We start from the raw sequence: 27,271 nt of genomic DNA, 5'->3' as shown, positions 1-27,271 counted from the left end.
TGTTTACACGTGTAAGTAATCTGTTTACACGTGTGTAAACATGTGTAAATAAGTTGTTTACACATGTGTAAATAATCTATTTACACAAACATGTGAAAGTGTAATCTGTTTACACATGTGTAAATAAGTGTAAAGATGTTTACACATGTGTAAGTAATCTGTTTACACATGTGTTTACTGTAAAAATAAGTTGTTTACACATGTGTAAATAAGATGTTTACACATGTGTAAATAAGATGTTTACACATGTGTAAGTAATCTGTTTACACATGTGTAAGTAATCTGTTTACACATGTGTAAACATGTGTAAATAAGTTGTTTACACATGTGTAAATAAGTTGTTTACACATGTGTAAATAAGATATTTACACATGTGTAAATAAGATAAACAACACGTGTAAGTAATCTGATTTTAGTGGTAGATGAGTGAAATTTCTTGATTCTTCTTGTTAAGAAGTTTTTTGAAAGTGTTTGTGGATCTGAGCTTGAATTTACTTTGAGAAGCTTGTTAGTGTCGAATTTTGGTGATGTGCTCGATTTGTTGTATGATTTCTTATATTCGAAATGATTAAAATGATATATTAATGTACCGTCTCAAGTGCTTGATTTTCGTGAATTTGTTAGTTAGTTAGCAGTAGATTTTCGTAAATCCTGTGTTTAATCTAGCGGACATAGGATCGATAGCCGTAGGTCTCAGTTTGATCACGTTGAATCATACCGATTGTCCAATTGTTGTTGTAGTCATCTTGATGTTCCTTAAGAATAGGTCTGTTGAATTTAAATGTTCCAAAAAGTTAACCAATAATAGTTTATACGTGACATGGATGCATATATAGCCACCTACCACTGGTGGCGTCCAGTTTCCATGTGCATCTGCACCTAGACTCTCATCGTCTTCTCCAACTAAATTTTATTATATGTTTAACCCCACCACATCTTAACCTTTTTTTTGTTTTTCTCTCTACAACTTTATGGACCAAATACGAACAAGGGTAAAAAAGGTATTTGGGTGGTCACAAAGCTGGGTTAAACAATACAAAGTTGTGGATGTTATAAGACCATCTCCAATGCAATAATCTGAATGTTACGTGGACGTCTAGTGACGTTTGGTTTGGGACATTTCCATTGGAGAATGTGTCCGGTGGGGACGAAAAGAAAAGTAGGACCCTCTCCCACATATAATATATTATTTTAATATTTTTAATTTAAAGTGTGTTTGAAAATGAACGTAACGAAGAATTGAATGTGTTTGAATTGTGCGGGGAAATTTGATGTGGCGCGTTTGGAAGTGTATTAGGCCATACATAATGGAGTAGCACCCCATGCCAAATCAGCATGGTTGGGTCCTAAACACCATTAAGAACAACCAAAGGTGATGAGCGTCACCACAATAACAGGCGTGAGGAGAAAATGGGTGGGGTCCACTGCCTACTAACCAATCATAGATTTTTTTTTTAATTTAATCTTAGTTAAACCACTATGAAAGAATGGGTTAGTATAGCACCATTGTCTATGACACTTTTTAGTTATTCCAGTATACTTGGTCTTAGAGACGCTCTAACGGAACAAAGAAGAAATAAATGTGTTTGAAACTAAATGACCCAATTAATATTAATAATCTTAATAATAATTGAATTAAAAGCAGAAAATGTGAAGTAAAGAAAGATGAGGCACCTGAATGAAACAATTGCAGCAAGAGTTGTTTGTTTGAAGAGAAGCTCAACATCTGCAAGATGGATAACAGAAATAGAGTCCATACGAAGCTCAACAAGATCTGCACCTTGTTCTTTTGCTTTCTCAATTGACTTCACCATCTCTTCTATAGTTTCACTTTCAATTGCAGCACATACTAACAAGTTGTTCTTGAAACCCATCTGGTTAAACTTATCCTTTCTTTGTGTTTGTAAGTTGAGTGGTGGTGGTTGGTGGGTGGGTGCTCAATGAGGCAGAGTATAACTTGGCTGCCTTATACAAGTAAGACTCATGTGTGTGTGTGTGACATTTTATACAAGTTGTTTACACATGTGTAAATAAGTTGTTTACACATGTGTAAATAAGTTGTTTACACATGTGTAAATAAGATATTTACACATGTGTAAATAAGATAAACAACACGTGTAAGTAATCTGATTTTAGTGGTAGATGAGTGAAATTTCTTGATTCTTCTTCTTGTTAAGAAGTTTTTTGAAAGTGTTTGTGGATCTGAGCTTGAATTTACTTTGAGAAGCTTGTTAGTGTCGAATTTTGGTGATGTGCTCGATTTGTTGTATGATTTCTTATATTTGAAATGATTAAAATGATATATTAATATACCGTCTCAAGTGCTTGATTTTCGTGAATTTGTTAGTTAGTTAGCAGTAGATTTTCGTAAATCCTGTGTTTAATCTAGCGGACATAGGATCGATAGCCATAGGTCTCAGTTTGATCACGTTGAATCATACCGATTGTCCAATTGTTGTTGTAGTCATCTTGATGTTCTTTGTCTTAGTCAAAATAATGTCAATGAATCTTTCTTAAATGTTTATTTACTTGATATGTTTGTTTAATGTTTAATGCATATTACTTAAGAAGGTGGTTTAAAATAGTTTTGTGTATAATTTGAAATAGGAGGCAAAAAGAGGAAAAGAAAAGAAGCGGTTACGCACAAGGCAACAAATCAAAAAAAAAAAGAAGACTGCTGAAGCGGTTACGAAGAAAGCGAAGATTACAAAAACCGCCAAATCCAGAAAAAGGAAACCGAAAACAAATGTTAGGGAGCCTTTACTTTTCAGCATAAGAACAAGATCATCCCCAAGAAAGATGTACGAATGTATATATGCTTTGACTGAAAAACAAAGGAAAATAGTCCACAAAATGGGATTTGGCAAAATACTGTCATTAAAAATTGATACAATCCCAGGAAAGGTGGCTCACTTTGTGGTTGACCAGTTCGATCCAAACACAATGGAAATAAAATTTGGAAGGATAGCTATCAAAGTAGATGAAGAAGCTATTCACCAGCTGCTTGGTCTTCCAAATAGTGGGTTCGATTTGACAGCCGTTACCCCACCCAAAGAGAACACGGCACTTGGAAAAGCTTACAAGAAAAGGCATGATAACAAGTTCACAATTAAAGCAAAAAAAATTGTCGAAAAGATATCTTTTGGAGAAGATAAGGAGGGTTTGATGTTCAAGCTTGATTTCATTGTTTTGTTCATCAACACAATGGTTGAATGCCATATTAACGGATTATGCAAAGCTGGAATTGTTGACCTACTGAATGAAGATATGGACTTCTCAAAGATAAATTGGTGCAAATATATTGTACACATTATAAAAAGATGTAAAAAGGTGTGGGTACCAAGGGACCTTTCTTCCTATTTTCGTGGCGCACTAACTATTTTAACGGTATAACTTAATTCTTTTACAATTTATATTTTACATTGTACTATGATAAAAGCAGTAATAATAAGTATTTGAAAACTGTTTTGTAGCTCTTATATGTAGATAGTGTGACATGTAAAGGAATTAATGAAGAGCGAACATGTTCGGCACTGGAATATTGGACGTCGCAAAGGCTGCAGCTGAGAGAAGACATGGAGATTGAACAAGGGGGGTTTGGAAGAGGAGATTTCAGGGGGTTATTTGTTACTGAAGAAGGTTCTGATTCTGAGCCAAGTGAAGAAACCAACTCCGAGAACACAGAAAGTGAAGAAACTGAAGAAAGTGGACCAGGTTTGACAGATCCAAGCAGCTTGGAGGTATTTGACACAACTGACTAATAAATGAAATGTACAAATGTTGTTTCCTCAGTTTCACATGTTTACGGAATTAGCTGCTTCTATGTTGTTGTTGAACGAAGATGTGTAAATAAGATGTTTACACGTGTAAGTAATCTGTTTACACATGTGTAAATAAGATATTTACACATGTGTAAGTAATCTATTTGCACAAACATGTGAAAGTGTAATCTGTTTACACATGTGTCAACATGTGTAAATAAGTTGTTTACTGTAAATAAGATGTTTACACAATAGTAAGCATGTCTAAATAAGTCGTTTAATGCTGTAAATAAGTTGTTTACTGTAATTTTAGTTTGATTCCAGGCATAGTTATTTTTTATTTGTTTATGTGTCTTATTTACACACTTACACATGTGTAAAACAGAAACTTACACATGTGTAAAACAAAAACTAAGAATTTACACATGTGTAAAACAGATTTTTTTTATTTTTTTCTTTATAATGGTATGTAAAACAAATGACTTAAATATTTTTGGCATTTATCACTTTAACCAGGCACACTTTAGAGAGGTTGGTACACACTACTACTGGATTAAAACGCACAAAGAAAATTTTGAGAAAGCAGTAGAGAAGTTGTTGGCAAACTTCCCAGAAAGGGAGGGAGTAAAAAATTTTGTAGAAAGTTACCACGAAAAACTCAAAAATCTTTTCAATCAAAAAGAAGATGAAAGAACACCGCCGACACCACAAACAACAAAAAATGATCAACCTCTTGTTGTTGTACAAAAAACACCTATGCAAAAGGTTGATCTCGATGGAACAGACGACAAAAGCAAGTCAAATCAAATAGTATCGAGTCAACCGAGTTTCAGTTTAGGAATCAGCCCTATACAAGCTGAAACACCTATGCAAAAGGTTGATCTCGATGGAACAGAAGACAAAAGCAAGCAGATAGTATCGAGTCAGCCGAGTTTCAGTTTAGGAATCAGCCCTATACAAGTTCCATATGAAGAAGTAGATGCTGAAAAGCAAAATGCGGAGGATGCAACGGAGAGGCCGCATAGAATCAAGCATCCAACATATGCATCCAAATCTCCGTATTTAGTAAGAGTAGTTGACATTTGCAAACCGTTAACCAAAGATGAGTTGAAGATTTGGGATTATTTGATGGAAGGTTTAGAGAAACAACAACTGTAAGCATTTTATCAGTTCTAATATACGCTAGATTGAATATTTTATGCAAGTTTTAACATCACATTGTGAAACTTTGGATATAGGATTCAAGAAGACAACTCTGATGGTGATACGGAAAAAGATGCATCCAAATTATGTCAGGAAGCAACAGAGATTGAAACTGATTTCGGGTATGCATAATCAATTTTAATCAATTATATTAAAGCTATATGTATACTTTTTTGATGGATATGCTATGACAGGGATGATGTGTTCGAGAGTGCTTCTGGAATTGCAACAAAAAAGTTTTTGTTAAGATCTTTAGAACCAGGTCAGACATTGCTAAGCAATGTCATAGATTGCTGGGCTGCAGTTTTGAATCATGATGAAGAATTACGAAGCCCAGGTTCAGATAAGAGACTTTTTTGTGATACAAATGTAATGGTAAGTTAAACGTTTTTACTCGTTTTGTATAACGTTATCTTAAACCAATAAAATAGTTTAGAATAATAATACTTTTGTCGACACAGACTATAGGTATTCTTGAACACAAAAAAATGAATGAAGCTGGACGACTGGATGTGATTGCATCAAGCATTAAGGAGTTGTTAAAAGGATCAGAAGATAAACCGAATTTAAAGGCTTTTAGAGTGGTGTTAATTCCGATCGTTGAGAATGGCCACTACTACCTTATATGTTTCGATTTGAAAAATCCAGCAATTGAAGTTATTGACAACATTCATGAAACCAAAAGCTTTGTTGGTCTGCAAGAAAATGATGACTACAATAAGAAAGATACCGTGCTGAAAGTGGTAAGTCTTATTTACATGAGTAAAATAGAATTTTTATTCGTTTATAGTCTACTTGGTATTTCTCTGAATTGAACGTGTATTTATGTGAATAAAAAGAGTTACGAGTTTTTATGTGAATCGAACGAGTTTATCTAAAATATGTGATTCGAAGTTGTGAATCTGGTAACATGCATACTATTCGGATTTGATTGTAGCTATTTATCTCTAATAATGAATACAGATTCCTGTCATGTACTTTTTGTTTGATGAAAGAAGTAGTTAGGGCTTTAGTTGAATTAGTTTATGATTTTTCCGAATACTCAATGTTAAATCTTTGGTTCAGATGCGTTTCTGATTTGTTTCTGTGAATTGAACGGATATTTATGTGAACAGAATTGGTTTTTCTGATTTGTCAAAAATATAAATAATAAAACTTACAAATTCTCTTTGTTGAAACAGAAACACATGTTTGTAGCCTACCTAAAAGCAATGCATAATGCAAAATGGAAGGAACTGAAAACTGTGGAACCTAAAAAACTGAAGCTGACTTGGCAAACAAAGAAAAACAGCATAGACTGTGGAGTATTTGTTATGAGACATATGGAGGCATATAAGGAAAGCGGTGTGAAGAACTGGGAATGTGGATTAAAAACAGAAAAAAGCAACAAACAGGGCGCACAAATTAGCTTGCTTAGACAAAAGTACGCTGCAAAGATTTTGCTTTCGAAAGCAAATCTTCATAGAGATACTGTGATCCAGAAAACTAGTTGATATTTTGAACCATTCGTTTTAGGTTATCGGTCCTACCAAACAACTTTTTTTGGCTATGTTGATATGTTTTTAGTGACTTGTTGATGATTTGTAAGTGTACTTGAACTGATCAGTACCCCCTATTCCAGTTAACTCATAGTTTAGAAGATTTAGTGACTTGATGATTTGCAAGTGTACTTGAACTAATAGTTTTGAAGATTTTGTTGAACTACTACTTTTGAAGATTAGTGAATTGTTGATGATTAGGAATTGATCTCGAATTGTATCCCAGCATCGACATACCCCATTAACCTACTTGGGTAAAGCGTAATGAGGTCAACCTTGTTCCTTATGTGTAGAAGTTACATTCGGGAATTGATTGAGACGATTGTTGAATGCACAGTTACCCACTTGTGGTGAACCAAACACGAAAGCTGTAACTGGGACGTCTGTGATACCGTTTTCCACTAGATCAAAGGCGGATAACGTCTCTAAACTTGCACCCCCAACCCGAATAAGACTAGACTAGGTTTCGACTTTATACCTTAATACCAAACCAATGATTTTAAGCTTATGAGTGATCAAACGGAACGTGTTCAACAGGACAAAACTTACTTGCCGGCAACTTAAACGATTTTATGAAAATGAGATGGAAGTTTCTGTGGTAATAGATGAGATGGTGGGGTGGTATAAAACTGAAGATCTCGTGGATTTTTGCATGCCGCTTCTTACTCATTCTGGTGAAAGTGTTGAACTAGTGATTAGACCAATAAAAAGTCACTGGTATAACTTGTTTTATTATTATAGTTGTAAAAACTTAATTCTATAATTCGACTAGAATAAGTTAACCGAACCAAACCTAATCACACCAAGAGAATTGCATTCGACTCTTATGCCGTTCACGCTCGCACCATCTAACCGGACCACAACCGCAACTGGTTGGGTGGCTTTAGATGCAAACAATGGTCAGATTCTGTGGACCACAGCTGACCCAAGAAACGACTCGGCTGAAGGACCAGTGTCGGTAACTAGGGGTGTCATGTTTGCAGGCATTGTATGAACAAGAAACTTACACATATGTAGAAACCCTTAACACATGTAAATCATAAACAAAAAAAAGTCGAACTGAACACTTACACGTGTGTAAAACAGAAACTTACACATGTGTATATTAAAATACTGAAATAAAAAAAATATAAAACTCTAAAATCCAACATCAAAACTAAAAGAATATAAAAGATAAACTTCATTCACCATCACTATCTTCGTGGCTATCTTCATCGCTATCTTCATCGCCATCTACATCGCTATCTTCATCACTATCTTCATCCATATCTTCATCATTTTCTTCATCATTATCTTCGTTACTGTGACTTTGTTTACGTTTTTGTTTTTTTTTTTTTTTGTAGGACAGTTACGAGAATCATGGTAGGCAAGTTTTCCACACAATTTGCAATTCCTTTTTTTCTTCTTGCTCTTAACCTTGGCTTTCTCTCCCGGGCCAATCAAACGGCGAGATGTCCCACATCCTTTATTCCTAATACCTTGGGGAGCGACAAAAGAAACACTATCAGGTTGTGATTCTCCAATCAATTCTTCAAAGACACCACCTTTATTCTTAGAACTTGGATCAGTTGTGACCTCTTCAAAAATTGTGTTCTTAATAGCCCTGATTTGTTCCACAAACCAAGCAAGCTTTACTGAATCATCCCGTAATCGATCACCACACTGCTGAGCTAAATTCAGCGCCTCTGACCTAAGCTTAAAGCTTTCTGAGCTGTCAACACCATAACGGAATTCAAGGTTGAACACTTTCTTAGGCAATGCATCTTTTTTCCACCTTGGAGCTATATACTTGTCAGGAATTTTGTTTATGCCACGAAATCGGTATGCAGAAAAAACATGACGACATAGATATCCAATGCGTGTAAATAACATACATGAGCATGTAACCGAGTTATCACTCGGATTGATCTTAACCTGCAAATATAATAAGTCTCTATTATGACACATCGATAATGGTATATATCTAAACAAATGAAGAATAAAGCAGAAATAAACAAAATTACCGTGTAATCACCAATAACGGTCCCTTTTTCAAAGTGAGAAACCGTATAATGTTCATAACCATCAACAACATTAGGTCTGCCATTCATACATGATAATAAGGCTTTAGATATCTCCTTTGGGACCTCCTTAAAAATGCTTCTGGTGTATACAAGTGCTGCATGTGCTTCTATAGGTAACGGAGTGGATAAGGCGGCAGAAATTGATTCGGTTTTATGCTCAGAAACCCGTTGCCGGTAGCGTTGACCATCAATTGGTATCTCAAAACACAACATAAACTGAACCAAAGTATTCGATGCGCTAGAGTTTACCTTAAAAAGTGCGTTTGAACTTTCGCATCTAGACGTTGTTTTCATTAAACAACACATTGGTATGTCCCTAAAATAACCTGGGACCCACTGATCTCTAATAGAAAACATATCAGACAACCACTTGTGACGCTGCAAGTTGCAATCATTTATCAATAACTCCCATCGCTTCTCAAACGTGGCAGGAGTGATAAAAACATTCCAGACCAACTTATGTATACGTACCCTCAAGTTGGTATTCTGTAACACATCACCATCAATCTGTAGATACAATTTTTAAAAATAAAATACCATTATTACACAAGTTTAATAAAAACACAGAAACTAGAAAAACATAAATACACATGTGTAAAACTGACAAGATTAATTATTTTTAAATTAAATGTACCTTATGAGGAAGTTTATCCATAATATGCCACATACATAGACGATGGACAGATTCATTGAAAACTTTAGCTATGGCTTGTTTCATTGCCGGGTCTTGGTCGGTTAACACTAGCCTCGGTTGTTTAACTGAGAATTAATAAAACAAAGTTACGCTATTCTTGTGGTGTAAAACATAAACTTTGTGAAGCAAAGTTACACATGTGTAAAAATAGAAACACTTACCATGTGTTTCAAGAAATTGTTCCAACATCCATGTGAACGACTCAATAGTTTCATCATAAAGAAGAGCAGCCGCAAATGTTACGCAATTCTTATGGTGATCAACCCCCGTAAAAGGAACAAAAATCATATTATACCTACAAGATAATAATAAATAAAAAATCAAAAAATACACAACTGAAAATAGGAAAAAAAAAAAAACAAACAAATTCTTACTGGTTAGTACTGTAGGTGGCATCAAAAGCTAACACTTCGCCAAAAACTCTGTAATTGCACTTCATAACCTCATCTGCCCAAAATAAGGACCTAAGCTCTCCATGACGAATAAACTTTGTGAAGCAAAGTTACACATGTGTAAAAATAGAAACACTTACCATGTGTTTCAAGAAATTGTTCCAACATCCATGTGAACGACTCAATAGTTTCATCATAAAGAAGAGCAGCCGCAAATGTTACGCAATTCTTATGGTGATCAACCCCCGTAAAAGGAACAAAAATCATATTATACCTACAAGATAATAATAAATAAAAAATCAAAAAATACACAACTGAAAATAGGAAAAAAAAAAAACAAACAAATTCTTACTGGTTAGTACTGTAGGTGGCATCAAAAGCTAACACTTCGCCAAAAACTCTGTAATTGCACTTCATAACCTCATCTGCCCAAAATAAGGACCTAAGCTCTCCATGACGAATTATGTAATGGCAATAGTAATTTTCTAAATTAACTTTACGTTTATCCATCATATTTACAACCATTTGAGCATCTCCTTTACCAATGAAAGCTCTTAAATCCTTGCTGAAATTTTTATATTCTATGTTGGTACCACGGACGTTGTGTTGTCCCCCTTTCAAAACAGCTTGCATCTTAAAGGCAGTTGACGGGCCAACTTTAGCTAAACTTAGCCTATGAATGAAATCTTGGTCGCTAAATTCTAGTTGCCGCCTCTTGCGCGTCAAATCCATGTTCTCAATTGAAACTAACGGGTGATTATGAGACTCAACAAATTCATATAACCGTAAACCAGGATAACCCTTGAAAACTTTAACCTTTATTTTAGCTTTACAGTCTGAAACCTTGTAATTACTGCTACGAGGCAACTTGGAAGATGACTTCAAAACCATTGAATCAACATTTTGGCAATTGGGCTTTCCCGATCTACTACAAAGAACATACCTAAGTCTAACAGTACCATCTTTTGATTTCTTAGTTGTCGACAACCTAATATCAAATCCAGCTTTCTCAGCATATGACTGATACATGGAAATTGCATCTTCCTCTTTAGCAAATACCGTACCCAAAACAGGTCTATACGCTTCCAGTACATTGGGTGTCCAATATCTAGTGCCATTCGGTGAATGATAATAAGTACTACGAACCGATTCTTGAAAATCTTGTATATGTGGCTCTACAATAACATAAAATAGAATATATGGAACATCGGATTATGATATGATAAAGACTTGGCATCAATAACACAAAGAATAGGTCAAACAGTTACACATGTGTAAATATGAACAAGATGAAAAGAAAGCCATCAGCAGTTACACATGTGTAAATCTGAACAGGATGCTTTTACACATGTCTGCTTTCAAGATCTTTAACAACCACACAAGCCTCATTCGTTTGTATGCGATTACACATGTGTAAAGCAGAACAGCAAGTCACGAAACTAATTTAAGTTGAAACAATACAACATAAATGATAAAACATCAAGGCACACACAATTCAGAGGAATAAACACTCATACTGATATTGCATTAAAATAAGAAACAACTACACAAATAAGTACAATACAAACAAATACATACACACTAAAATTACTTGTAAAACATGTTGAACCCTAGACTTTTATTTTTTTGACAATTTCTAGCATCATGATAACCCCAAACACCACAAATTGTACAATAACGTTTATCCATCATCTTGTGAGCATCTAGAGTAGTAGTACCTTCTTCATCAACAACATTGGTATTAATGGAATTGTTCAGTGCATCATCAGAGCTATTGTTCGGTGGATCAACAGAGCTGGACACATTCGACATCATGTTGTTTTCCGACTGAACAGTTGATTGACTGTAATTAAACAAACAACAACAAATTAGGGCAAATTATGAGAAAACAAAACCGAGTTCATACATGCAAATATAGAAATCGATGATGAATACAGAACTGGTTGAATATAAAAAAGGCCTAAAATCGTTGAATTGATCAAATGATTAAGTCATGAGTTGGTAAGTGGGTGATTTCAGATTTGCGATTTGGTAAGTGGGTGATTTCATTGAATTGAGATCTTGATTTGGTAGGTGGGTGAGATCTGGGTTTGTTGAGAATTGGGTTCCACCTTGAGTTCTAGAATTTCTCCTTCTTGAATTTGCTAATGATCGGAGATAATAGAAATGATTCGTATCCGCCGGCGATCGGAATCAATGACGATGGTTTGTGTTTGTAGGCGATCGGAGACAACAACGACGGTTTTAAGCGGGGGAAATTGTGACTTAACTAGCGGCCTCCTGATTCATTGATTTATACAATTACCAATTTAACCTTTCATTAAAACACATGAGAAATAAAATGAGTGGCTGAGATTTGTTCTCGTGGTTCTCACAAAAGATGAGTGTTCTCATTTAAACTCTCCCATATATATATATATATATATATATATATATATATATATATATATATATATATATAGGGGAGGGTTCATTGGGGAACACTAAAAATGTGGGTAATCGGGGAACACTCTTAAAAATTATATTTAACATGTTAAAAATTATTTTTTTATAAATTTTTTTGGCGTTTTTTCTTATAAACACTTATAAAAAAATCAAAAACTAAAAATATAAAAATATGTTTAAAAAACCGTTAAAAATATATATTTTATAAAATTAACTTATCGTGTTAAAAATCACTTTTTTAAATTTTTTTCAAGGCTTTCCTTTATAAAAATGGGTAGAAAGTATTCGAAATAAAAAAAATAATTTTTGTAAAAAACAATTAGCCTTTTTCAACTGTTTTTTTTATATTTTTAGTTTTTGATTTTTTTTCTTAAAAATGCTTCTACAAATATTTATAATTTTTAACATGTTAAGTTAAATTTTTAAAAGTGTTCCCCAATGAACCTCACACACACACTACTATATATATATATATATAAAGTTTCCCGAAAACTAATTTCTTTATAATTTAGCATGTCCGAGCACTTCCTAAATACTCTCCGCCTAAGTTAAGTGCTCTCAACTTTCTAATCGACTGACCTAGAGACGCCTAGCTACTTCTACAACCATGATTTCATATAAGTCTAAATATATGTTATTTTTATCTTCAAACATGTTTTTAATAAGACTCGATGTCAATGTACCAAACAATGCGTCAAAGTATAAGGTATATTTTTTTAAAACGAATATTTCACACACTCACCCACTAGTTCTAGTCCTAGGTCTACACCGTTTTTGATCATATAACTTAAACCCTCAATCTCACGGGGATAGACATCTTTCAATCACACTTTATGTAAGAATCCGTTCATATAAAATAAAATAAAACCTTTATTAACTTGAATTACCATGCAGAAAATAAGAAAGCAGTAAAGTACAATACAGTTACAACTGAAATAAGATGAAAAACAAGAACAAAATTACAAACAGAAAGAAGTTCTTGGCTGAGGATCGTGTTAGACACGAGTCCCTTAAAACAAATTTCGAGTCTCCCAGGAGAATTCGTTTGTTTCCAGGATACAACAGCGTAAGCAGTTGCACTGCCGGAATTGACGAAAACCCGAAGGTGTACCTCCAAACAAGAAAGAAAAAGATGAAGATTCTGTAGAGAATTTTGCATCTGTTGGTGGTTTTGATCGGTGTGTGTTCTGCAGCAGGCTGCCCTCCTATTTATACTACAGGTTTGAATGAAACAGAAAAACGAATTAAATTGCATTAAACGTTTTCAATGCACTTTAATTCACCATTTAATTCTCAGTCAAAACCATTGACTCGTCTGTTTCTGTGACAACTCGTATTTCGAACCTATCTTTGTGTAACATTATGTGATTACGTGAACTTTATTAATTGAATGAATGTATGTTATGTTATGTGTTATTATGTATTCGAACCGATCGCACAAGTCCGTTTGGGCTCCACCTTTTTGTACTCGAAATCCTACCAAGGGCAACCCGAGGGAAGGGTTCGGCCCACTCCTCTTATACGCAAATAAACACCCATCCTTGGGGTTGTTTCTCATAACTTGCTAATCAAGAACACACACACAAAACCCTACTCTCTTCCTCTCTCTCGAAGCCGGCGACCACACCACCCCTCTCCATCGGAGCTTTGTTCGGATCATTCTCATCACACTCTCTTAATCGGTTAGTGTTTCATGATATGTGTTTGTAAATGATGTTATGATTCCATGTTTTGATTAAACGATTAGGGTTGTATGTATGATGAACCATGATGTACTATATGATGATGTTTATGTGAATCGGATGTCATAATGTTAATCTAAGAACCGATGGGATGCAAGAAATCGGCGGTTATAATTTATGTTCGAATGATTTGTTAAGATAGCATGTTGCGTGTATGCTAGAAATAGGAATCATCGATCTGATAATACGATTGAGGGTTTGATAAGTTGTTCATGATTATGATTTATTAGGGTTCATGTGAATTAAGATGATAAAACTCTCATTTGATCGAAAATTGGCATGATTTGAAACTATTAGTTGTTGATTGATAACCACAAAAATAGGAAACTGTTGATTTGCAAGATAATTGTGTAACTGATATGCATGATTTCGGATTTTAAATAACCAATCGCACAAGCTCCAATCGCACAAGCTCAGATCATACAAGATCTGATCTGAACGCACAAGAGGTCAATCGCACAAGTGTCTGGTCGCACAACACAATTGCACAAGTTATAGAGTGCAACTGATTAAACACAGCGTACAACACAGCTTCTGCATGATCGCACAAGACCTTGTGGCTCGCACAAGGTGAGTTCACACTTTTACCAAGGCATGGGATTCCCGGTGGGTAGGGAATGGGATTGAAGGAATGGAATTGAACAATTACTTGGACTTACACTGTTACTAGACTATCTACCATCGTCCTCGGTCGTGAAGGACCCTTACGTAAAACCTACGTAAACATGTGCTTACTACTGTCCTCAGGGTTCGAGGGACACTTACGTAAAACCTACGTAACCTTATACTTACTACTGCCTCGGGTCATGAAGGGCACTTACGTAAAACCTACGTAAACCCCCGCGTACCACTGTCCTCGGGTTAAGAAGGACACTTACATAAAACCTACATAAACCTTGTACGTACCATTGTTCTCGGGTTAAGAAGAACACTTATGGTTACCTCTAGTCTAGTACATACACACATGGGAAGCCCCCACTAATTGAACATACGAACGATTTAGTTAATAACGCGTAGTTATGCAACAAACTTACTTACTGTGAACTCGCTCAACTAGTTGTTGACTTTCTGTTACATGCCTTGCAGGACCATAGGTACTCATGGAGCTTGCACGGGAGGCGCGGTCGTTGTGGGCACGGATTGTGGATGTTATGATAAACACTTTTATGACATTTCAACTTAATACTTATGTTGGGTCATTACATTATTGCTTCCGCTACACATTTGACTATGTTTGGTTTTGAAAACACCTTTCGTATTGATGAATGACATTTACTATTTACTTATATGTTCAATATGATTGGTGGCTTGATCCTGGTCATGTCACGCCTCCAAGTGGTGGTACTCCGCGTGTGGATTTTGGGGGTGTGACAGATTGGTATCAGAGCCATTGGTTATAGAGAACTTGGTTTTAATAAGGGGAAAAACGTTTTTATTAAAACCAGACTATAACCAGTACAGTGCTCAACGATCCACAACGACGCCTCGCTCCACGTGCAAGACTCAACATTCTAGGTAATATGGTATATGTTTTATTGCCTACTTGCTAGATTACATAGAACTTTGCTCAGGGTATGCTTAGATACACATAACCACTATTGCTTGAGAACACTTGTGTGCTTACTCTCTTCTGTCATCGCACTTTTCGCGAACCTCTCTCACTTATGATACCTTTGCTATGAAGATCATGGCTGGACGCATTAACATGACACAAGCCCAGTTGACGGCTCTCATTAACGAACAAGTTGCTGCGGCACTTGCAGCCGCACAAGCAGGAGGTCAACACGCTCAGCCACCTGTTTGCACCTTCAAGAATTTCATGGACTGTCGTCCTAGCACGTTTAGTGGCACTGAAGGAGCAGTTGGACTCCTCCATTGGTTCGAAAAGCTCGAGTCAGTGTTTGAGATGTGTGAATGCCCTGAGGCTCGCAGGGTGAAGTACGCCACTGGTACTCTAGAAGGCATTGCGCTGACTTAGTGGAATGCGCAAGTTCAGATTCTAGGGTTGGCAGCTGCTAACGCCACCCCTTGGAACGATTTCAAAGAGCTGATCAAGCGAGAATACTGCACGCGTGATGACATCCACAAGCTGGAAGTGGAGTTCTTTCATTTGAAAATGACGGGGTCAGAAATTGAAGCTTATACGAAAAGGTCTAACGAGTTAGCCATCCTGTGTCCAACTATGGTGGACCCTCCAATCAAGCGCATTGACTTGTATCTTAAGGGTCTAGCGCCAGAAATTCAGAGTCACGTGACATCGGCCAACCTCGATAATATCCAGGATATTCAATGTCATGCTCATCGCCTCACGGATCAGGCAGTGGAACAGAACAGGCAGCCTAAGCGTATCAGTGCTACTACTACCGCTACCACTTCTGCCACCCCTGCCACTCCCAGTGACAACAAGCGAAAATGGGAGGGGGATTCCAGCAAGGGTTCAGCTACAGTTCAGTAGCGAAAGACTGACAACTATCAAAGCCCTGGTCAGCAATCTTTGGGTAATCAGGGACGGGGTGTATATCGAGGAAATCACCCAAGGTGCAACAATTGTAACAGACACCACAGTGGCCAGTGCAACAAGGGTCGTTGTCAGAGGTGTCTCAAGATGGGTCATGAGGCCAAGGATTGTAGGAGCCCACGGCCTGTAACTCAGGAACGCCAGCAGCAGCAGCAAACACCGCAGAATCAGCAACAGGGCAACAAGGGATGCTTTCATTGTGGCGCTGAAGGTCACTTCAAGAGACACTGCCCCCAGTTAAACCGAAACCAGAACAACAACAACAATAACCAAGGCAACGGAAACAACAACGGAGGAAATAACAATGACGGGAACAACGGCGCTAGGGGTCGTGCTTTTATGCTGGGGCAGGGTGATGCCAGGAATGATCCCAACGTGGTTATGGGTAAGTTTCTTGTCGACGAATTTTATGTTACTGTATTATTTGATTCGGGTGCGGATACCAGTTATATGTCTCTGAAAGTTAGTCAAATGCTCAAGCGCACACCCACACTTTTGAACACTAAGCATGTCGTAGAGTTAGCTAACGGTAAAAGTCTAGAGGCCACACACATAGTTCAGGGCTGCAATCTTATCCTCGCTGGTCAGACTTTCCCTATCGATCTTATTCCTATAGCTCTGGGTACTTTCGACATCGTCATTGGTATGGATTGGTTATCCCAGCAACAAGCAGAGATCTTATGCAAGGAGAAGATTGTTCGAATTCCCCGTTCTGGTAAAGGACCTCTCGAAGTTCAAGGCGACAAGAGTGGTGCAGTGGTTGGCATCATCTCCTTCCTGAAAGCCCAGAAGTGTTTACGAAAGGGTCACACTGCCATTTTGGCACTTGTTACAGACGCGTCAATGAAAGAGAAGAGATTAGAGGATATCCCAGTTGTACGTGATTTTCCTCAAGTGTTTCCAAGAGATTTACCTGGGCTACCGCCTCATCGCCAGGTCGAATTCCAGATTGAACTACCTCCAGGAGCAGCACCCATAGCTCGCGCACCGTATCGATTAGCTCCAACCGAACTGGAGGAATTGTCTAAGCAATTGCAAGAACTCTTGGATAAGGGCTTTATTCGTCCTAGCTCTTCGCCTTGGGGAGCTCCAGTATTATTCGTGAAGAAGAAAGACGGTACCTTCAGGATGTGCATAGATTATCGCGAACTCAACAAGGTGACAGTGAAGAACCGCTATCCTCTTCCACGTATTGATGATTTATTCGACCAGTTGCAAGGGTCGAGCTACTACTCGAAGATTGATCTGAGGTCAGGATACCATCAGCTGAGAGTCCAGGATGAGGACGTCTCCAAAACAGCATTCAGAACTCGCTACGGCCACTACGAGTTTCTTGTCATGCTATTCGGATTAACGAACGCACCTGCAGTTTTCATGGATCTTATGAACAGAGTGTGCAAGCCTTATTTAGACAAGTTTGTGATTGTCTTCATCGACGACATCCTGATCTACTCCAAGAGTCAGGAGGAACACGAGCAACATTTGCGACTTATTTTGAAGCTCCTTCGAACAGAACAGTTATACGCCAAGTTTTCGAAATGCGACTTCTGGCTTCAAGAAGTCCACTTTCTAGGCCATGTGGTAAACAAGGATGGGATTCATGTTGATCCATCCAAGGTAGATTCGATCAGAAACTGGCCTGCACCTCGCACACCAACGGAAATACGCCAATTTTTGGGTTTGGCGGGTTATTACAGACGGTTCATCAAAGACTTCTCAAAGATTGCACAGCCACTTACACTACTGACACAGAAAGGTGTTACTTATCGTTGGGGTAGTACTCAGGAAACAGCTTTTCAGGATTTAAAGGATAGGCTCTACAGTGCACCTATTCTCTCATTACCAGAGGGCACGAACGATTTTGTGGTTTATTGTGATGCATCCATTCAGGGTCTTGGATGTGTGTTAATGCAGCGCGACAAGGTCATTGCTTACGCTTCGCGCCAACTTAAGGTCCATGAACGGAACTATACTACGCACGATTTAGATCTGGGAGCTGTTGTTTTTGCACTTAAGATATGGCGACACTACCTGTACGGTACCAAGTGTACCATCTACACCGATCACAGGAGTCTCGAGCATATCTTCAAGCAGAAGGAATTGAACATGCGTCAACGTTGATGGGTTGAGCTACTTAATGATTACGAATGCGCCATCAAGTACCATCCGGGCAAAGCCAATGTTGTGGCTAACGCCCTCAGCCGAAAGGATACTACGCCTAGACACGTACGAGCACTACAACTTACCATTCAGTCTAGTCTTCCTGCTCAGATACGAGATGCTCAGGTAGAAGCATTGAAACCAGAAAACATCAGGGCTGAAGCCTTACGTGGCTCAAGGCAACGATTAGAACAGAAGGAAGACCGCGCCTATTATGTAACGGGGCGTATTTGGGTCCCACTATATAGCAACTTACGCGAGCTTGTAATGGACGAAGCACATAAGTCTCGCTACTCGGTACATCCAGGTTCGGATAAAATGTACCACGATCTCAGAACTACGTATTGGTGGCCTAGCATGAAAATAGAAACATACGTTAGCAAGTGCTTGACTTGTGCGAGAGTCAAGTCGGAATACCAGAAACCATCAGGCCTACTTCAGCAACCAAAGATACCACAATGGAAATGGGAGGAAATTTCCATGGATTTTGTTACTGGCCTACCTAGATCTCAGCGTGGTAACGATACTATTTGGGTGATCGTGGATCGACTCACAAAGTCTGCACACTTCCTGGCTATTAAGGAAACAGACAAGTTCTCTACCTTGGCAGACGTCTACTTGAAAGAAGTGGTTTCGAGACACGGGGTGCCAACCTCCATTATTTCGGATCAGGATGCACGATTCACTTCAGAACTATGGCAAGCAATGCACAAAGCTTTTGGCTCTCGGTTAGATATGAGCACAGCTTATCACCCTCAGACGGATGGGCAGTCTGAGCGCACTATCCAGACGCTAGAAGACATGCTTCGGGCATGTGTTATCGATTTCGGCAACAGCTGGGAAAAACATCTCCCTTTGGTGGAGTTTTCGTATAATAACAGTTACCACACCAGCATTCAAGCCACTCCATTCGAGGCATTGTACGGGCGTAATTGCCGATCACCTCTTTGTTGGGCAGAGGTGGGTGATAGTCAGATCACGGGTCCAGAAATGCTAGTAGACGCAACGGAAAGAATTGCTCAGATACGGCAACGCCTGGCAACAGCTCATAACCGTCAGAAAAGCTACGCTGATAAGCGCAGGAAACCACTCGAGTTCCAGGTTGGGGATCGAGTGCTACTCAAAGTCTCACCTTGGAAAGGTGTGGTTCGTTTTGGCAAACGAGGCAAGCTCAATCCGCGGTATGTCGGACCGTTCGAAATCATAGAAAGAATAGGCAAAGTGGCCTACAAACTGAACCTACCAGCAGAACTTGGTGCAGTTCACAACGTCTTTCACGTGTCGAATCTGAAGAAGTGTCTGTCAGATGAGACCCTCATAGTTCCTTTGAAGGAGCTCACTATCGACGATCAGTTGCGATTCGTCGAGGAACCTGTTGAAATCACGGACCGGGATGTTAAGGTCCTCAAGCACACCAGAATACCTCTTGTTCGAGTTCGTTGGAACTCCCGTTGTGGCCCAGAGTTCAGCTGGGAATGCGAAGACCAAATGAAGCAAAAGTATCCCCAATTGTTCGCAAACAGTACAACCACTACTGAGGCTGAAGCTACCACGGAATTTCGGGATGAAATTCCAGATCAACGGGGGGAGGATGTGACACCCCAGGAAAACCATGCAACTTAACTAGCTGCCTCAGTGAGTACGTACCAAATTTCGGGACGAAATTTCTTTCAACTTGGGGATAATGTGACAACTCGTATTTCGAACCTATCTTTGTGTAACATTATGTGATTGCGTGAACTTTATTAATTGAATGAATGTATGTTATGTTATGTGTTATTATGTATTCGAACCGATCGCACAAGTCCCTTTGGGCTCCACCTTTTTGTACTCGAAATCCTACCAAGGGCAACCCGAGGGAAGGGTTCGGCCCACTCCTCTTATACGCAAAAAAACACCCATCCTTGGGGTTGTTTCTCATAACTTGCTAATCAAGAACACACACACACACAAAACCCTACTCTCTTCCTCTCTCTCGAAGCCGGCGACCACACCACCCCTCTCCATCGGAGCTTTGTTCGGATCATTCTCATCACACTCTCTTAATCGGTTAGTGTTTCATGATATGTGTTTGTAAATGATGTTATGATTCCATGTTTTGATTAAACGATTAGGGTTGTATGTATGATGAACCATGATGTACTATATGATGATGTTTATGTGAATCGGATGTCATGATGTTAATCTAAGAACCGATGGGATGCAAGAAATCGGCGGTTATAATTTATGTTCGAATGATTTGTTAAGATAGCATGTTGCGTGTATGCTAGAAATAGGAATCATCGATCTGATAATACGATTGAGGGTTTGATAAGTTGTTCATGATTATGATTTATTAGGGTTCATGTGAATTAAGATGATAAAACTCTCATTTGATCGAAAATTGGCATGATTTAAAACTATTAGTTGTTGATTGATAACCATAAAATAGGAAACTGTTGATTTGCAAGATAATTGTGTAACTGATATGCATGATTTCGGATTTTAAATAACCAATCACACAAGCTCCAATCGCACAAGCTCAGATCATACAAGATCTGATCTGAACGCACAAGAGGTCAATCGCACAAGTGTCTGGTCGCACAACACAATCGCACAAGTTATAGAGTGCAATTGATTAAACACAGCGTACAACACAGCTTCTGCATGATCTCACAAGACCTTGTGGATCGCACAAGATGGTGCTGATCGCACAAGGCTTGGGCCACACACTCAACGGTTAGAATTAACAGGTGTTACTGGGCCGAACAGTCCAATCCGGCCGAGCAGCCCAATCCGGTCGCACAAGTTCAACGGCCCAATCATCTGAGTCGCACAAGTCTTGACATTATGTATACTTGACTGATAACGTACAATACGTGTTTGCCATGATCCATACGTGCTCGAAAACCTGTTAGTTATGGGTAAACATACGTGCAATACTTAAACCTAAACCTGACTTGTATGGTAACCATGTTAGGCCGTGGTTAACCACTTTAGCTCAAGCAATCTTTTCGTGTATCTGCCGAGCAAACCAAGGTGAGTTCACACTTTTACCAAGGCATGGGATTCCCGGTGGGTAGGGAATGGGATTGAAGGAATGGGATTATACAATTACTTGGACTTACACTGTTACTAGACTATCTACCATCGTCCTCGGTCGTGAAGGACCCTTACGTAAAACCTACGTAAACATGTGCTTACTACTGTCCTCAGGGTTCGAGGGACACTTACGTAAAACCTACGTAACCTTATACTTACTACTGCCTCGTGTCATGAAGGGCACTTACGTAAAACCTACGTAAACCCCCGCGTACCACTGTCCTCGGGTTAAGAAGGACACTTACTTAAAACCTACGTAAACCTTGTACGTACCACTGTTCTCGGGTTAAGAAGAACACTTATGGTTACCTCTAGTCTAGTACATACACACATGGGAAGCCCCCACTAATTGAACATATGAACGATTTAGTTAATAACGCGTAGTTATGCAACAAACTTACTTACTGTGAACTCGCTCAACTAGTTGTTGACTTTCTGTTACATGCCTTGCAGGACCATAGGTACTCATGGAGCTTGCACGGGAGGCGCGGTCGTTGTGGGCACGGATTGTGGATGTTATGATAAACACTTTTATAACATTTCAACTTAATACTTATGTTGGGTCATTACATTATTGCTTCCGCTACACATTTGACTATGTTTGGTTTTGAAAACACCTTTCGTATTGATGAATGACATTTACTATTTACTTATATGTTCAATATGATTGGTGGCTTGATCCTGGTCATGTCACGCCTCCAAGCGGTGGTACTCCGCGTGTGGATTTTGGGGGTGTGACAGTTTCAAATGCTAAAGTGAAACTGCTTTGTCATTAAAGTCTGGTGCGCGCGCGCCACTTTGGCTCATTTCCATGCGCGCGCAGGTCTGCAGGGCTAACGCGTGAGTGTGCCAATTTGGCTCACTTTCATGCGCTTGCACGTATGCAACACTTGTGCGCGCGTGCGCCACGTCACTAGTGAACCTATACGATCACATCACACACTCGGGTCGTATTGGCTCACTTTAGTGAGCCACGCACGTCACATCAGTGTCCATGCGCCAGCGCACGCATACCAGCCTGGTCATGCTCCATGCACCAATGCGCTCGCTGCCACGTCACGCGCCACAGCGCGCAGCTGCCTGCCACGTCACCAGCCACCTGGTCCTACTTAAATATCCCTTTAAGTTTCATCTCTCCTCCTATGTGGGACAATGTGTTACTTTCGCAATTTTTCAGCATTAAATGCTTCAAACACTAAAGTTTGAATATCGATATCTCATTCATCTTAACTACGTTTTGGACGTGGTTTAGTTCGTTGCGAAGCTCTTCCAACATAGAACACAAACCCACAAATAAATATATAAAAGCCCTCAGTTTCTTATATTTATTTCTAGTCTAAAAGTAGGAAAAATGCATTTCCTATATTTATGAAAATTGCTATTTTCACAAATTTCCAACACTTTAGTACCGTTAGATTACAAGTACTTTGATAATAAAAGGTAGATATAGCTCCCCTTACATGGTTTTTGGACAATGACCCTTTCGCCTAAACTATCTACAATGAACATGTTTATAAAAGGGTGCCAAAACCAAAACCGTTTGATGTATTACCAAAACTTTGCAGATTTGATGTACATTTATAATATGTCTTAAAACAAATCTTTTATATCGGTGTGTCAAAATCTACCTACATTAAGTCATTGGTCTTAAAAGATAACTAATTACAACTATGAGCATAACTTTTTATTTATTAATTTTTTTTATCTTGATATTTTGTTTTAAATCGATTACACTCTTATTCAAACTCAAATACGATTACAAACTAATGGCAGGTAGACGAGCAATAAACTGCGCCACATTAAATTGATTAATTCATTGTTCTAGAAATTTTTTATGCACAAGGTATATAACATTGCGTCAATCCATGCATTATAACAATGTTTCCAACTTTGATGGTTTGATTAGTTGTTGTAATGGGTTTTGGTGAACATGTTTATGATAAGGGTGTCAAACTTTCTAATTTTAATTTTCTATTCAAATTACATTCGTCAATTCTTGCTTTCTAGCTCATGCATTAAAAATAAACAAATTAGCTCTACGTAATACTAAAATTAAAAAGAAAAAACATAAGATGCTATAGAAATTCTTACCACTTACAGAAAATAAAATTCAGAAAAGACAATGATACATAACATAGATGTATTTACGCAACCAATAACATAAATGAAAATCTGGATCAACAAATTCAACCTAAATTCTTGACATTGAGAGAAAATGAGTTGTTATCGTAGGCTTCATGATTACGACAAGAAAAATCATTAGCATCATCGAAAGAAAGCTTCTGTAAATTAAAAAGTGAAAGAACAGAATACGATGTTTTTATATAATATTGCATGTGGTTTAGGAGAGGGAACAAACTGTTTATATTGCTACTTTACCCAATTATATAGCGATAAAGAGAGAAACGTGTAAACTAAAAAATCTTTCTACTTTGTTTTTTATGATATATGGAATGGGATCAAATACAAACACTTAAGTTTGTAAGAACCATAAGAACCAATACATAATTGACAAATGTCCATCAATAAAAAATTAGTTTAGGGGTAATTTAGACTTTTTGACCATATTTATTTATAACTAATTAAAAATAATTACAAAAAATATAATCAGCACAACACTATATAATTAGCACAACATCATTAATCGTTCTTCATTATCAGCACATCGTCCTCGAATCGTTCTCCATTATCAACATAAACGACATTAGCACAACATCTTCAATCGTTCTCCATTATCAGCACACCAGATGTGCTGATTATATCTACTTTTGGTGTTTGTTTGTATTATTTTGTAATTAACACATAATCAGCACCTTATTAGCACAAATATAAAACACCTTTTGTTAACTTTTTTAAAAAAAACACTTTTATAAATACAAAAAGGTATAGCAATATGGTACTCATATTAAAGATAAAAAAATACTTGATTTTATGGTATATATTTTTAAAAAAAAATAATGAAGTATATAAAAGTTATTTTAGTTTAAAAAACCTTGGTGGAATTTGTATTATAGAAAATGGTCAAATGACTAGCAATTTTACAAAATTACCCCTAATTTGTTAGTAGTAATTTTTAATTATAAGAGTTTTATTTATAATCAATATCAACCCTTGATTTAAATTAACAATGGTTCAGATCTGTTCTTACGGTTCTTATAATTAGCACTGTTTGTACAGGATCTCAACCCTATGATATATATATATAATATAGAGTTAACTTCCATTTTGCTCTATGTGATTTGTTTATTTTAACGGTTTGTCTTAATAGTTTAAAAATAGCCATTTTTCTCCCTGGTTTTTCTAATTTGTCGTCATTTTGTTCCCCGCCTCTAACTCCATCCAAAAAAATTTATTAACTAGAAGGGTATTTTTGTAATTTTATAGATAAAAGCAAGGACATGTAAGTCTTTTCACCTAAATAAACCTATAATTTATTTATTTACATGTATATAAGTAATTCTTTTCTGATCCCCCATCTTTCCAACCACTCTTTCTACTGGCCACCACCATCCACCATCCACCACCACATGCAGCTACCACCTGCCGACCACGAATACCGCGACTTTTAACTAAACGTTTTAATTGAGTTAGAGTCAGGAAAATACCCCTACTTTTAATTGAATGTTTTAACTGAGTTAGACCCAGGGAGCAAATTGGCGACAAATCGAAAGATCAGGGAGGAAAATGACTATTTTTAAACTATTGGAGCAAAACCGTTAAAATGACCAAATGAGAGAGAGCAAAATGAAAGTTAACTTTATCATATACAAAGGCAGCTTTCAAGGATTTTTTTTTTTTTTTTTTTTTTTTTTTTACTATTGGTTCTTTTTTTATATAATGGTTAATATTCTAGGAAATAACTGCTCAACAAGAATGGATCTTGGCAATAAGATTTCTTTTTTGTCAAAAGAGAATAAAATATATGACGTAGAGGATTGACATTGTTTTATTTTTAGCAACACGAACGTCACTTTTATGATTTCATATACCATATATGTACACTTTTAAGAAGAGTAAGGGGCTGTTTGATAGCTCTTAATGATCATTTAAATGCTACCTCTTACACTGTGTTCCAGAGTTTACTAATGGAAGGAAAGGAAAAGAAACAAAAAGAAAGTAAAAAACATTTTGTGTTCCAGAGTTTTATTTAAGGAAGGAAAAGAAAGGAAAATAAAACATGTCGTGTTCCCGAGTTTCATTTAAGGAAGGAAAAGAAAGGAAATGAAAGGAAAATTAGGCTAAATTCTTTAGTTTTTCTTTCCTTCCGATTTGGGAGGAAATGGTGGGAAAGACATCTTTTGTTTTCCTTTCTCGTCCTTTCCTTTCTCACTTTTACTTTCTTTTCTTATCACTCGTTAAGTTAACTCGGGAACAGAGCGTTAATGGTTTAAACCTCTGAATGAATAAGAGGTAACCTCTAAATGTTAAATCATCACATGTCACATTCTTCTACCTTCTCATTGGTAAAATTTTTAATGGTTCCATTAAAAGATAGTCTCTTAATAACCATTCAGAGGCTACCAAACAGCCCCTAAACCAATAACTTTAACTTTTTTAATAGTTAAACTTGAACACGATAAGAATTGAACCTTTAACAAATGGATATTTAACTAGTAAGTATATATTATAGATTTTAGGCTTTTGAAAATCATAGCAAAACTTTATTTTAGTCGCATATTGGTTAAAGGTCATTGATGGTAACTGGTAAGTATTATGAAAATAGTCTAGGACCTAGAAATATTTATATGGACATTTTAGTTATCGGATATAAATCAACAGAGGTCGGTTCATCATAAACTAAACTTATTAATTTTAGCATTTTTATCTCCTAATAGCATAATACTAGTTATTTGTCGGCGTGTTGTGGCGTACACAATTTTTGATCTCATACTTTCTGGTTCAGTCATTGCGTTTTAGAAATAAGACATTTTTATGTGTTTTTAGGCTATTGCGTTTTAGAAATAAGACATTTAATGTGTTTTCTAGCCATTGCATTTTCAAAAACACGTTTTTGAAGTGTTTTTAGTCATTGCGTTTCAGGTAAAACACATTTTTATGTGTTTTCAGTCCATTGCGTTTTAGAGAGAACATTTTCTTGTGTGTTTTTAGGCCATTGCGTTTTAGAAATAAGACATTTTTATGTGTTTTCTGGCCATTGTGTTTTAGAAAAACACATTTTTGAAATGTTTTTAGTCCATTGCGTTTTAGGTTAAATACATTTTTATGTGTTTTCAGTCCATAGCATTTTAGAAAAAAGACATTTTAAGTGTTTTCTGACCATTGCGTTTTAGAAATAAGACATTTCTTTGTGTTTTTGGTGCACGGCGTTTTAGGTAAAAAGACATTCAAGAGGCGGGACGTTCCTTATGAATCAAAAATATCTCCTGACCATGACCGATATGGGATTTGCATATGGTGTTACCATGGTCTAAGTTAACATTTTCGCTATCGTTACAATTAGATGGTGGTAAACGAGTGAAACTTTTATATAGTTTTATAAATCTGATAATAATAATAATAATAATAATAATAATAATAATAATAATAATAATAATAATAATAATAATAATAATAATATTAATAATAATAATAATAATAATCTATACTATATAATAAAAGAAACCTGATTTCGGACACATGTCATTCAATGAGAGCATCAATAATTTATTGATAA

At 37.1% G+C, this 27,271-nt stretch overlaps 1 protein-coding gene across 1 annotated transcript; it reads right to left on the bottom strand.

Moving 5' to 3' along the window:
* Nucleotides 1–7,682: 7,682 nt before the first annotated feature.
* On the bottom strand, nt 7,683–13,736 carry LOC110923691 (protein FAR1-RELATED SEQUENCE 5-like). Its single transcript, XM_035981301.1, has 12 exons — nt 13,691–13,736; nt 12,984–13,026; nt 11,370–11,494; nt 10,004–10,826; nt 9,792–9,925; nt 9,634–9,706; nt 9,421–9,554; nt 9,200–9,324; nt 9,037–9,072; nt 8,506–8,943; nt 7,884–8,416; nt 7,683–7,803 (listed from the first exon to the last, which is right to left on the bottom strand). Exons 1-12 carry the CDS (start codon nt 13,734–13,736, stop codon nt 7,683–7,685), a joined length of 2,631 nt encoding a protein of 876 aa, XP_035837194.1.
* Between the last annotated feature and the right edge of the window lie 13,535 nt (nt 13,737–27,271).

This window comes from Helianthus annuus, chromosome 12, assembly GCF_002127325.2.
Source record: "Helianthus annuus cultivar XRQ/B chromosome 12, HanXRQr2.0-SUNRISE, whole genome shotgun sequence".
Lineage (NCBI taxonomy): Eukaryota > Viridiplantae > Streptophyta > Magnoliopsida > Asterales > Asteraceae > Helianthus > Helianthus annuus.
Note: the sequence above shows the minus strand (reverse complement) of the source record. Positions and strands in the feature narration are given on the sequence as shown.

Excerpts from the sequence above, each read along its gene's own strand:
- LOC110923691 (XM_035981301.1), bottom strand. The coding sequence starts at position 13,736 with ATGGAGAGGGGTGGTGTGGTCGCCGGCTTCGAGAGAGAGGAAGAGA. Across the intron at positions 10,827-11,369 it reads CAATGTTGTTGATGAAGAAG|AGCCACATATACAAGATTTT; the intron begins GTACTACTACTC and ends ATGTTATTGTAG. Across the intron at positions 9,325-9,420 it reads ACAATTTCTTGAAACACATG|TTAAACAACCGAGGCTAGTG; the intron begins GTAAGTGTTTCT and ends ATTAATTCTCAG.